A 12,561-nucleotide genomic window follows, 5' to 3' on the forward strand; every position below is an offset into this window, starting at 1 on the left:
TTTAACAGTGGCCCTAAAATGCCACTGGACGACGTCTTTCATCAAACAGTGCTTAGTTTTTGATGTTTAAGATTCTCAGGTGAAGATTGTGGTAGCCTCTTTCTACAGCACCCCCTAGTGGAAATCCACTTAGACGTTTTCAACATAATCAAATCAAATTTGTTCCCCATAACTGTGTCAACAGACACACTCGGACGTTGTTTCTCTATTTGTGAAATTTGTTGAGCTGCTAGTGAGCAACGAGGGGTGGAGTGAGAACCCCCTACTGTGATTTTTCAAGGCTGGGATGTAATGGAATATAAGTATTGTGAATACATATTCAGAATACAGAAATTAAGTATCTGTATTCAGTCAAAGAGTAGACTGATAAATCAATGTGATCGGTTATTAATCTCAGCGTTACTGAGCTCTGCTAAAGCCTGAGTAGACTGATAAATCAATGTGATCGGTTATTAATCTCAGCGTTACTGAGCTCTGCTAAAGCCTGAGTAGACTGATAAATCAATGTGATCGGTTATTAATCTCAGTGTTACTGAGCTCTGCTAAAGCCTGAGTAGACTGATAAATCAATGCGATCAGTTATTAATCTCAGTGTTACTGAGCTCTGCTAAAGCCTGAGTAGACTGATAAATCAATGTGATCGGTTATTAATCTCAGTGTAACTGAGCTCTGCTAAAGCCTGAGTAGACTGATAAATCAATGTGATCGGTTATTAATCTCAGTGTTACTGAGCTCTGCTAAAGCCTGAGTAGACTGATAAATCAATGCGATCAGTTATTAATCTCAGTGTTACTGAGCTCTGCTAAAGCCTGAGTAGACTGATAAATCAATGTGATCGGTTATTAATCTCAGTGTAACTGAGCTCTGCTAAAGCCTGAGTAGACTGATAAATCAATGTGATCGGTTATTAATCTCAGAGTTACTGAGCTCTGCTAAAGCCTGAGTAGACTGATAAATCAATGTGATCGGTTATTAATCTCAGCGTTACTGAGCTCTGCTAAAGCCTGAGTAGACTGATAAATCAATGTGATCGGTTATTAATCTCAGCGTTACTGAGCTCTGCTAAAGTCTGAGTAGACTGATAAATCAATGTGATCGGTTATTAATCTCAGCGTTACTGAGCTCTGCTAAAGCCTGAGTAGACTGATAAATCAATGTGATCGGTTATTAATCTCAGCGTTACTGAGCTCTGCTAAAGTCTGAGTAGACTGATAAATCAATGTGATCGGTTATTAATCTCAGCGTTACTGAGCTCTGCTAAAGCCTGAGTAGACTGATAAATCAATGTGATCGGTTATTAATCTCAGCGTTACTGAGCTCTGCTAAAGTCTGAGTAGACTGATAAATCAATGTGATCGGTTATTAATCTCAGCGTTACTGAGCTCTGCTAAAGCCTGAGTAGACTGATAAATCAATGTGATCAGTTATTAATCTCAGTGTTACTGAGCTCTGCTAAAGTCTGAGTAGACTGATAAATCAATGTGATCAGTTATTAATCTCAGCGTTACTGAGCTCTGCTAAAGCCTGAGTAGACTGATAAATCAATGTGATCAGTTATTAATCTCAGCGTTACTGAGCTCTGCTAAAGCCTGAGTAGACTGATAAATCAATGTGATCGGTTATTAATCTCAGCGTTACTGAGCTCTGCTAAAGCCTGAGTAGACTGATAAATCAATGTGTTCAGTTATTAATCTCAGCGTTACTGAGCTCTGCTAAAGCCTGAGTAGACTGATAAATCAATGTGATCGGTTATTAATCTCAGCGTTACTGAGCTCTGCTAAAGCCTGAGTAGACTGATAAATCAATGTGACCGGTTATTAATCTCAGTGTTACTGAGCTCTGCTAAAGCCTGAGTAGACTGATAAATCAATGTGATCGGTTATTAATCTCAGTGTTACTGAGCTCTGCTAAAGCCTGAGTAGACTGAATATTCCAGAATTTGTTCAGGAAAAGTTGTAAATTTTTTTACAGTTTTGTTGCTGCTCTGCTTCCCAGTTCATCAAGTGCAAATACTCCTAATGTCTTCATCGGCCAATTTCTTCCAAAATTAGTGAACAATTGTTCAAGATAACTCATAAGGCTACTAAGCAGTGAATCTGCACTGTTTCTTAGTGGACAGATGGCCTCTTGTTGATATCTGATCTTTTATAAGAGCATCTGTCATCCAAGTCAGATGGCCTCAGGATTTGTGCTCTATATCATGCAGACTTTTCTCCCACACCTTCTTTATGCTCATTGTATCCATCTTAGTGTTTAGACAACATCAGCTCATTTGGCGACCATTAGTTGGTGTTCTGCTTCTGGCTAAATTTAGACACCCGTAAAGCTTCTTAGAGGAGAACCCTCTTATGAGTTCCTTTCCATGAATAGCATCCAAGTATAGACCACACAAAGATCCTTAAGTGAAAATCCCTGGCAGGTATTTAATTCTAAATGAGTAATTACTGGGTTTGTCAGTGTGTCTTGGTCTTGCAGGTGCGTGCATCTAAGCGGCTCATTCGCGCCTTGGCTTTGGAGCGAGTCGCACATACACACACACACACACACACCCTGAGAGGCAGCGGTAGTTTCAACTAGCCGTTCCGCGGAGCTCCGAGTTTTCCCAGGGTGGGATCTGATCCGAAACAGCCGCCAAAATGTGTGACATGGGGGCACTCGATAACCTGGTGGCCAATACGGCCTACCTGAAAGCCCAAGGCGGGGACGACAAGGAAATGAAGAAACGGCGCCGGAGCTTGTCCCTGCCCAAAGCCGAGCAGTGCACGTCCGTCAGGGCGAGCGTGGAGAAGGACTTTGAGTCCATTTGTGAACAGCAGCCCATCGGACAGAAGCTTTTCAGGCAGTACCTGAGCAAAGCTTTACCCGAATACATGGCTGCTGCGCAGTTCCTGGATGAACTGAATGACTGGAACCTGTCCGAAGGTGCCGCCAAGGACAAGGCCCGGACCAACATCATCAACAAGTTCTGCAAAGAAGGATCCAAGAGTTTCCTGTCCTACCTGACTGGAGACGCGCTGGCTAAGTGCAAGGCTGTCTCGGACAAGGACTTTGAAGAAGTGATGATGGGCAAAGTGAAAGATGCAACACGGGAGTTCCTCAAAGGCAAGCCCTTCACGGATTACCAGAGCAGCCCTTTCTTCGACAAGTTTCTGCAGTGGAAGGAGTACGAGAAGCAGCCCATCACTGAGAAATACTTCTATGAGTTCAGGACGCTTGGAAAGGGTGGATTTGGAGAGGTAGGTTCTTTATGGTGATTTGATGTAGATCCAGGAAATAATCCTGACAGTTGCTGGGAATCAATCAACATAAAAGTCGTACCATAGACGAGCAAATTAAAAAGATTATGGTACCTGTGAGAGAATGTTTGTGGGCGTCTTAAAATTAGACTAAGCAAAGGTTTAGGTCTAACTTCCCACTTGCTTCCAGGTATGTGCTGTGCAAGTCAAGAACACTGGCCAGATGTACGCCTGCAAGAAGCTGTGCAAGAAGCGTCTGAAGAAAAAGCATGGTGAAAAAATGGCTCTGCTGGAGAAGAAGATCTTGGAAAAAGTCAATAGCCTTTTCATAGTAAGCCTGGCCTACGCTTTCGACACCAAGACCCACCTGTGTTTGGTCATGACCTTGATGAATGGCGGTGATCTTAAGTACCACATTTACCACATGGGGGAGAAGGGAATCGAGATGAACCGGATCATTTACTACACCGCCCAGATCGTTACTGGCATCCAGCATCTGCATGCCATGAACATCGTGTACCGTGACATGAAGCCCGAGAACGTTCTCCTGGACAGCCAGGGCCAGTGCCGTCTCTCTGACCTTGGTCTGGCTATTGAGATTCCAAATGGAAAAACGTCCACCCAGAAGGTGAGACTGAATTAGACAATAACTGTGTAGAATGTTCATCGCTGATACTGATTTTTTAAAAATCTGAAAATTCTGATAACCAATTATATCCTCTGCTGTAATATGGCCAAAGATTATACTATGTTAGTATTTAAATATGTCCACTGTCAAACCTGTTAAACTTGCAAAAACTGCAAAATTTGCAAAGCATCCACGAGCCTAAACCCTTGAAATGCTCAATTAAGACCATATAGTCACTCTGCAAAGAAACTTGTGATTCTCCAAAATGGTACCTTTCCAGAAGAGGCCAAAAACAATATTAATCTTTACCTTTCATATAATATTACATATTAATGTTGTTAACTTTTATTTGACGCAAATTCAGAGCATTTCTGTTGGTCCTTTCCTCATTAAAATTTCACACAACATAACAGACATCTCAGCTCAAATTGAGCAGAACATTAAAATTTGCGAAAAAAATTGAGATTTTTGAAATTAAATTTAAAGCACTTCGTTTCTTCTACTTAACAAAAGCACCTCACAACTGTGTTTATACACAAATATATCACTTTCTGCTTTAAATTGATTTTCTAAGCAAGTCTAAGCACCTCTACAACGCAAACTGTGACCTGCGTAAAAGTTATAGCACATTTTATATTTTTGTGGTTTTAGGTCTTATTTTTTGTTTATTTCCAATACGGCCAATACAACAAATATAGAATATTAATGTATGTTGAAATTTGCAAAAAAATGACGTAGATTGTAGAGCATGTGTTAAATTACTGTCACCTTGAAAATCAACAAAACATGAGGTCATGCTGGAGGTGATCGAATGATTGAAAATGACCATACAAAATTTTCATTCTGAGACTGGACTGAAATGTTTGGCAGGATTCCCTACAATTCTGATAATTCCATGGGTTGATAAATAGGTCTATATAAATATAACAATATAATCTGTCGTTAAAACAACTAGAAGTACCAAAGAATCAGAATGAAAAAGAAAAAGGTTTGAATTAGTGAGCAGCTGAGATCTTTGACTTAAAATTCCAAACTTCACAAGCTTTCGAAATTTCCAAACTTGGATTTTGAACTTGGATTGCATCTCAGTTCTGTGTGATTTTACTTGCAGCCTCAAAAAAAAAAGCCGTTTGTTAAAAGTGGTCTTGAAGTGTAAAGCTCTGACCCCTGTGTCCAGGTTCTCTGTAAGAGTGAGGATTACTGCTTTGTTAGGAACGTTCTGAGGGGGGCCTCTGCTTCCGTTATATAACTCATTTGGTCTCCTGCATGCTGAGCATCGCCGGACCAATTATAAGCACAGTTCAAGCTCTTAAAGAACCATCTCATTTGAGTCCGCAGCAATGTGTCCTCATCTGCTCTGATGGACCTTCATCCACAAAGCCCTAATCTGAAGGAGCAATCCTGTGAGGTTTTGAGCTTCACCAAGTGCTGGAAAACCTTTAAAATGGCTAATAGATAATCAAATTGTGTTTTGCAAATATATTAATTGAATAAACTTAAGTTATAATAGTAAAAAGAATAATTACATAAATTGATATTGGTTTCCTAAAAGCGGCCACAAATATTTGGAACCAGGGCAAGGCAAAGTATAAACATCAAAGGAAGACTAAATCCGTTTTTTTACAGATCAATTATCAAAATGTTAAAATTGCCACCCAGCAAAGGACGTATGCCAGCCAATTAGGCTGCCAGCACTGATGATGGTGAATGAAGTTGTTCTGGCTGCTCAGACAATAAACATTTACAAATAGGACGTGTGTAAAGATGAATCCTGTTTTATTTTTATTCCATTTTTGCATTAAGATTCTGGTGACTAATGAAAACTATGTAGTGCTGTCATTTCGGACTCCCTTCATCAGCTGTCATGCTCACTTTCCGTAAGCCTTGCTATTGAGGTTGAAGTTATGGTTCATCGTTACTTTTCAGCAGAGTAAAATCTTAGAAATGGAACTGAATTGCAACCAAGGCCCTATAAGACTAGCACAGGGCTGACTGGCCATATAAGCCCATGGTAAATGACCACGATTAGATTTTACTGCCGCTTTACTGAACGTGGCATTCAAGGTTATATAGTTTTATATAGAATTTATAGTTTTCAAACTTTTAGTTTTTACTCTTACTTAGGTTTTTTGGTTGTTTTGTCTTTTGCTTTTAATTTAGTTTGTCAGTCTTAAGCATTATTAGTATTTTTTGAAAAGTAATGCTTTTAGTTTTAACTTTAGCTTCTGTTTTAGCTCTTTGTGTGATAGCAGATATTTGACGAGTGTTAAATCTTTAAAATTTTTATTTTTTTAAAAAATCACCACAACAAACCCTCATTCATGCACTGAAAAAAAGCCAAAATTAAGGTCTTTTCTTAGCTGGCTTAGTTGGCTTTCATGTCTGTCATTTTTGACTGTTATGACAGTTCATAAGCACATCTTTTAACTGCTAGCTTTCATTTTAGTGACGGTTCTAGTTGCCAATAACAGCCCTGGTCCAAAACACTATGACAATATTGTTTTTAACAGTCCAGTGGATCCAAACAGGAGTCAAATCTGCTTCAGTCAAAATGAAAGCCCGTTTCATGGAGCGGCTAAGCTAAGCTCATTATCCTGTGCCCTTCTTGGGTCACCAGTGCAGGCTGAAGCCCAAGGCTAACCCCCAGAGGCTTGGTTGACTTTGTGCTCCTGATCCGCTTACTTAGAAAGAATTACACAAATCTGTCTCTGAGCAGTCTGCTGAACTTAGAGACAGCGTATGTGTCTGTGGCCTCCCTTCATGCTACCTGCTGCCTGCTTTCTCCACATATTTTGGCACTGAAGTGGCCAAAAACTCTGGAAATAGACACAGTTGGCTAAAAATTGGACATGTTAGTAACAGATATGCCTACGTTTGGCCATTTGATGGTCATATTTACGATCTAAACGTCAAGCTAGCTTAGCTATTTCATTACTAAATGGCTAATGGTGGAGTCCTCAGTCTTCGTTTTTCATTCTGAAGACAACATTTTTATACGTTGAAGACGAGGACGCAGCCCAGAATCACATCTTGCCTATTACGCTGGAAAAATGAGTACTTTTAACTTTGTGTGAAACATAAACATGCTGTCCAGCAGCTTGCCAACTTGCAAAACCCACTAGCTTTTCACAGTTAGCACCGCAGCAAACTGAACATCTGACTGCAGGCTGTAATTCAAGTTACCAGATGCCGGTGTCGGCGAAGTAAATCCAATAGAATAAGATTAAAGCTCAAGAAATCACTCTGCAGCGATCTTATGAATGTTTTCCATAACTTAAAGCCATTTTAATCTATTAACACATGCGCTTCGAACTATTCATCAGCGATTCCAAGTAACAGGTTGCACCGCAAGTGTCCAGTAGGTGTGCGGTGGAGTTTTTATGTAATGTAAGGCGGTCCACTTCGTCACCGCGGATCCGCACATGACTCTTGACAGATAGTAGAGGATTACAATTAAGCCTCTTCTCTCTGGCTCTGAGGAGAGGTCAGCTAGGAGCAGTGGTCAGGTCAGCGCTTACATAAAGAGCCCTACCGTAAAAAGGGTGGACTATTTTAGCCACGTCTGCTGAAATAAACTCCTCTCGTACATCGTCGTTTTGGCTTAACCGTGCAAAATGATCAATGTGCATTAAAATGATTTAGCTGGGCAGTAAGTGTGTTTCTATTACTTAGAACACTGGGTCATCAGAATAGATGCAAATAAACACAAACACAATTAAAAGTAAGAAGAATTTCATACTTTGATGAAAGTAGTTGATGTCTTGTTCAGTGAGTTCAAATAAGGGTTCATTGTTATTTTTCAGCAGAGTAAAACCATAGAAATGGAACTGAATTGCAACCAAGACCCTATAAGACTAGCACAGGGCTGGCTGGCCATATAAGCCCATGGTAAATGACCACGATTAGATTTTACTGCCGCTTTACTGAACGTGGCATCCGGGTTCAATACAAGGTTATATAGTTTTATATAGAATTTATAGTTTTCAAACTTTTTGTTTTTACTCTTACTTAGGTTTTTTGTTGTTTTGGCGTTTGATTTTAATTTAGTTTCAGTCAGTCTTAAGCATTAGTTTTGTTTTATTTGGCCACGATTAGATTTTACTGCCACTTTTCTCTACGTAGGTTTTCCGCAAGTAGCATCTGGATTCAAAACAAGTTTCTATTATGGTTTTGATTTTTATTTAGAGCTTTTATTTTTACTTCGTTTTTCCTTTTGGCTTTTGATTTCAGTTTAGTTTCAGTTCGTCCTGAGCACAGTTAGTTTTAGTTTATTTTTTATCTTCTGAAAAGTAGTAATTTTAGTTTTTGCCAGCTTCAGTTTAATTAATTAAATTTAATTGAAATTTTAAAATTTATAATAATATAATCTATTATGTTTTAGTTAGTTTTCCAGGGGATATTATAGTTTTTATTCTTTAAATAAGAACGTATTCTTATTCGTTTGTAGTTCACACTCTTTAGAATGACTTAGCTGGGCAGTAAGTGTGTTTCTATCACTTAGAACGCCGGGTCATCAGAATAGATGCAAATAAACACAGAGCTATTAATTATTAGGTGACCCTTATTAGTACCACAACGGGGAAATTTAACCCATCTGCGAAGTGAAACACCACATACACACTAGTGAACACACACACACTAGGGGGCAGTGAGCACACTTGCCCGGAGCGGTGGGCAGCCCTATCCACGGCGCCCGGGGAGCAGTTGGGGGTTAGGCGTCTTGCTCAAGGACACCTCAGTCATGTGCTGTCGGCTCTGGGGATCAAACCGGCGACCTTCCAGTCACAGGGCCAGATCCCTAACTTGGATGGATTTATTAAATTCCTTAATTCAATCCGCAGCGCCTGATTTAACATACTTAAGTATTGATTATATCCATCAGGTATTGATTAAGAACTACAATACTGGACTTCCTCGAGGAGAAACACATAAAATCACTGATTATTCATATATTTGTGTTTATAATTTATTATTTTCTAATTAATTTCGGAGCAAATAAATCCTGGCTCACCAGATAAAAAGCTTTAATACGGTACTGTGTAGAAATAGAGCCCTTTGCATGATTAAAGGCTTCTTTAGACCATTATATGGAGAACATGTTATAAATGGTTCTATAAACAACCTTTCTGAAAATGTCAAGCCTGTAACAATAGAAGAACCCTATTTGGTGCTGTACAGAACCCTTTTCAAGAAGGTTCTATATAGAAACACATACAAAACACATTGTTCATCAATCTGAAGAACCATTTAATGATGCAAAGGGTTCTTTGTGTACATGGTTCAATGTAGAACCACTTTCTGTACCAAAGAACCCTTGAAGAACGTTTTTTTAAGAGTTCTGTCCTTTTGCATCCAGTCTATGAATGATCTCCGTGAAGCCTCTTCGGCTGCCTCTCCCATCTATTATTAAGCCTTTATAACTTCATTTCACTTCAATATTTCCTAATAAATCCACCCATCTTCTCTTCTCAGGCCGGTACAGGAGCTTACATGGCTCCTGAGATCCTGACTGAAATCCCATACCGGACGTCAGTCGACTGGTGGGCTCTGGGGGTCAGTATCTTTGAGATGGTGGCCGGCTACACCCCCTTCAAAGGTCCAGATAGCAAGAAGGAGAAGGTGGAGAAGGAGGAGGTTCAGAGGCGCATCATCAACGAGGAGCCCAAGTTCGAGCACAAGAACTTCGACGCTGCCACCAAAGACATCATCCAGCAGTTCCTCAAGAAGAAGATAGATGAACGCCTTGGCTGCAAGTAAGCTCCTCCATCCCTCTTAACCTCCTGATCCCTTGAACCGAGAGTGTTTAAGCAAGACGAGCAGACTGGAACTCTGCGTCCTCTCTGTTGTAGCCAAAGGCCACACAAGGTTTGCCGGAGAAGCAGATTGTGTTGCTTGTATGTTTAAGGCTGGTTTGGTTCATTTGCTCCTCCGTCTAAAAGTTATTGTTGTCATATTGTGATTCTGGAATAATAATGAAATTTATTTACATTACATCTAATTTCAGGACCAACATGTCCAAGGGAGACCTTGTATTTGTTTACTGCAGAAGGATGTCTATATCAACTCTCAGCTGTTCAGTGTTCAATGAGTTGCTCCATCCCGTTATTCCAGCTTCCATTCCTTTCAGGAGCCTCACTTTCAGCTCCTCAAAGAACCTGCAGACATGCCTCCAAAGTTCAGTCTGAGAAGCTGGTTGATTTTCTGAAGTGATCAAACCCATTCAGTGGTGCTGGGGTCTGGGCTCTGGGGTGGTCAGTCCATCGTCCAGCTTCTTTGTTTGATGTGTCCATCTCCTTTTCTCAGTGAGGTTCTTCTTGATCAGCTACACATCCTTTCAGACCCACAGCACTGAGTGGTCTTCTCACAGTGGAAGGATGGACAGAAACACCTGTGGATGTTTTCAGATCTGAAGCAGCTTGATGTTCTCCTCTCTCTCAGAGATCAAAGCTTTAAGTGCTGTTTATCTGACGGGGGAGATTTTAGGGTCTAACAGGTCTTCCAGGTGGTAGTTAGGAGCCACAGGAAACTCCTGTTTTTTTTCTCTTTCACTTTGACTTTCTTCATCCCTAAGCATGTGGATTATCTTATATCTAATCTCCTCACAAACATCTCTTGGTAAATCAATAAATAGTACTTAATGGCCATTTTGACAGGATATTAAATATATGAATGGTGGTCTCTGAGTTTTTGCACAGTTCAAAAGTATCCAAACAGTTCTTCTAACAAGTGAATGAGCCTAAAGTCAATATGCCCAATGCCAACCATTGGCCAGTGGGGTATAAAGCCCCCCAGCCCCCTTGGGCTGTGGAGCAGTGGAACTGTGTTCTCTGGAGCAATGGAGCTCCATCCAATACCTTTGGGATGAGTTGGAGTGATCCATAACTGACCGTCCAACATCAGTACCTGACCTCACTAATGCTCAATCAAATCCTCACAACAATGTTTCAACATCTAGACCAAAGTCTTGTCACATATTCCATAAAAAGTTCACTCATACTAACTGACCATCTGTGTGTCCACAGGGGTGACGACCCGAGGAAGCACGAGTGGTTCAAGTCCATCAACTTCCCTCGTCTGGAGGCCGGCCTCATCACTCCACCCTGGCAGCCAAAGCCCAACGTCGTCTACGCTAAGGACACTGGCGACATCGCCGAGTTCTCCGACATCAGGGGGATCGAGTTCGATGCGAAGGACGAGAAGTTCTTCAAAGAGTTCGGCACAGGAGCCGTGCCCATCCCCTGGCAGGAAGAGATGATTAACACGGGACTCTTCGACGAGCTCAACGACCCAAACCGGAAAGAGTCCTCGGCCGGCCTGGACGGCGACCAGAAGTCAGGAACCTGCACGTTGCTGTAATGGAGCTCCCTAGTCATACAGTACACGCTATATCCATGCTAACAAAGACCAAAGTCAAACCACACGTTCCTCTGAAGACGAGAGGAACGCAAGCAGAAAGAGAATGGCACGTCAGTCCGCTGTAGGGATAGTGAATGTTTCGGTGTTCGTCTTCAGACGCCGGACACATTCCTTCGCGCTGAGCTGGACTGGGCTTTGGATCGAGTGGGGAAGTTTGCGTTTACCTCCTTTCCTGGTTGTTTTTGTGAAGTAGGTAGTAAAACCTCCTCCCCAGCAGGGGGCACAAGTGAAACTACCAATTGAGAAGACTTTAGAGGACTAGCTTTATGATTTATCTCCTTAATGGACTGTGTGGGTGAGAAAAGTGTAACATTAGAGCTTGTTTGTGCTTGCTGGGGCGCAACGTCGACAGAAGGCTCAAATGGTTGGAAACGTGTCGGTTGGCGGCATCGTTTCCAAGCATTTCTCGCCTTGCCAAAATCACCGTTTACTTGCGTATCAGTTCAGAAACGGCAACCGACCGCACTAAACATTTACATAGCCCTATTAGAGTGGATGAAACTTAGTTAAATAGTTATATTTTTGCAACAAAAAAAAGAAGTGCATTTGAACGATGTTTCAATGCCTCGTGATGAGTTCTGACCTCATTAATCAGTGGGGTTTGGACGACGAGTCCACTCTGATTATGCACCTAGTTTTTCAAATGAAATGTATCTGTATAAATATGTATATATAACGGAGATGTTAATCTATTGAGGTTCGTGTACAGAGTTTAGGTTTTTAACATAGATAAGGGACAGAAGATTCTGTTCCGTGATTCCCGAGTTAGGATGGTCCAGCACTTGCTGCCCTGCCCATGTCAAAGGAGAATAGACTTTGACCAGTTTTTCAAATTTTCTGCAGTGTGTGAGCTGTAATCAGAGAGAGTCAGAGCGGTTTGGTGTGAAGCGGTTCAGACGTCTTTACAGTGGTGTTGATGGGAACCAGGCGTCGCCATGACGACAACACAGATATAGACACTTTATTTACCATCCAGAACCACCAGAGAACCTACACGAGTCTCCTGAGATTATATGGAATGCTGATGATGGAAAACAGTGGAAAATCTGGAATAATGAGTTTTCTTTGGGGACTATTTTGCCGCACACGGCGCCCTGCATGTCTCCCTCCACCATGAATGGAGTTGAAGTTCTCTAAACTCTCATAAAACAGCGTCTCAGTCATCAGGCAGTGAATTCAGAACCAGTTCATGTAGGAACTTTCTGTGGGAGCTTTTAGAGGGACGTCTGGTTCCCATCACCACCACTGGGAACATTTGACACCAAACCACTCTGAATGACT

At 41.3% G+C, this 12,561-nt stretch overlaps 1 protein-coding gene across 1 annotated transcript; it reads left to right on the forward strand.

Moving 5' to 3' along the window:
- The first annotated feature begins 2,468 nt into the window (after positions 1-2,468).
- grk7a (G protein-coupled receptor kinase 7a) lies at positions 2,469-12,178 on the forward strand. Its single transcript, XM_017682482.2, has 4 exons — positions 2,469-3,236; positions 3,427-3,864; positions 9,337-9,617; positions 10,887-12,178. The coding sequence occupies exons 1-4, from the start codon at positions 2,637-2,639 to the stop codon at positions 11,218-11,220; spliced, it is 1,653 nt and encodes a 550-aa protein (XP_017537971.1). The 5' UTR covers positions 2,469-2,636; the 3' UTR covers positions 11,221-12,178.
- Positions 12,179-12,561: the final 383 nt, after the last annotated feature.

This window comes from Pygocentrus nattereri, chromosome 19 (assembly GCF_015220715.1).
Source record: "Pygocentrus nattereri isolate fPygNat1 chromosome 19, fPygNat1.pri, whole genome shotgun sequence".
In the NCBI taxonomy this organism is placed as follows: Eukaryota; Metazoa; Chordata; class Actinopteri; order Characiformes; family Serrasalmidae; genus Pygocentrus; species Pygocentrus nattereri.

Bases quoted from the DNA above. Each gene is read 5' to 3' on its own strand.
- grk7a (XM_017682482.2), top strand. From the start codon at position 2,637: ATGTGTGACATGGGGGCACTCGATAACCTGGTGGCCAATACGGCCTAC. The intron at 3,237-3,426 runs GTAGGTTCTTTA...ACTTGCTTCCAG, and splicing joins GAAAGGGTGGATTTGGAGAG to GTATGTGCTGTGCAAGTCAA. The intron at 9,618-10,886 runs GTAAGCTCCTCC...GTGTGTCCACAG, and splicing joins GATGAACGCCTTGGCTGCAA to GGGTGACGACCCGAGGAAGC.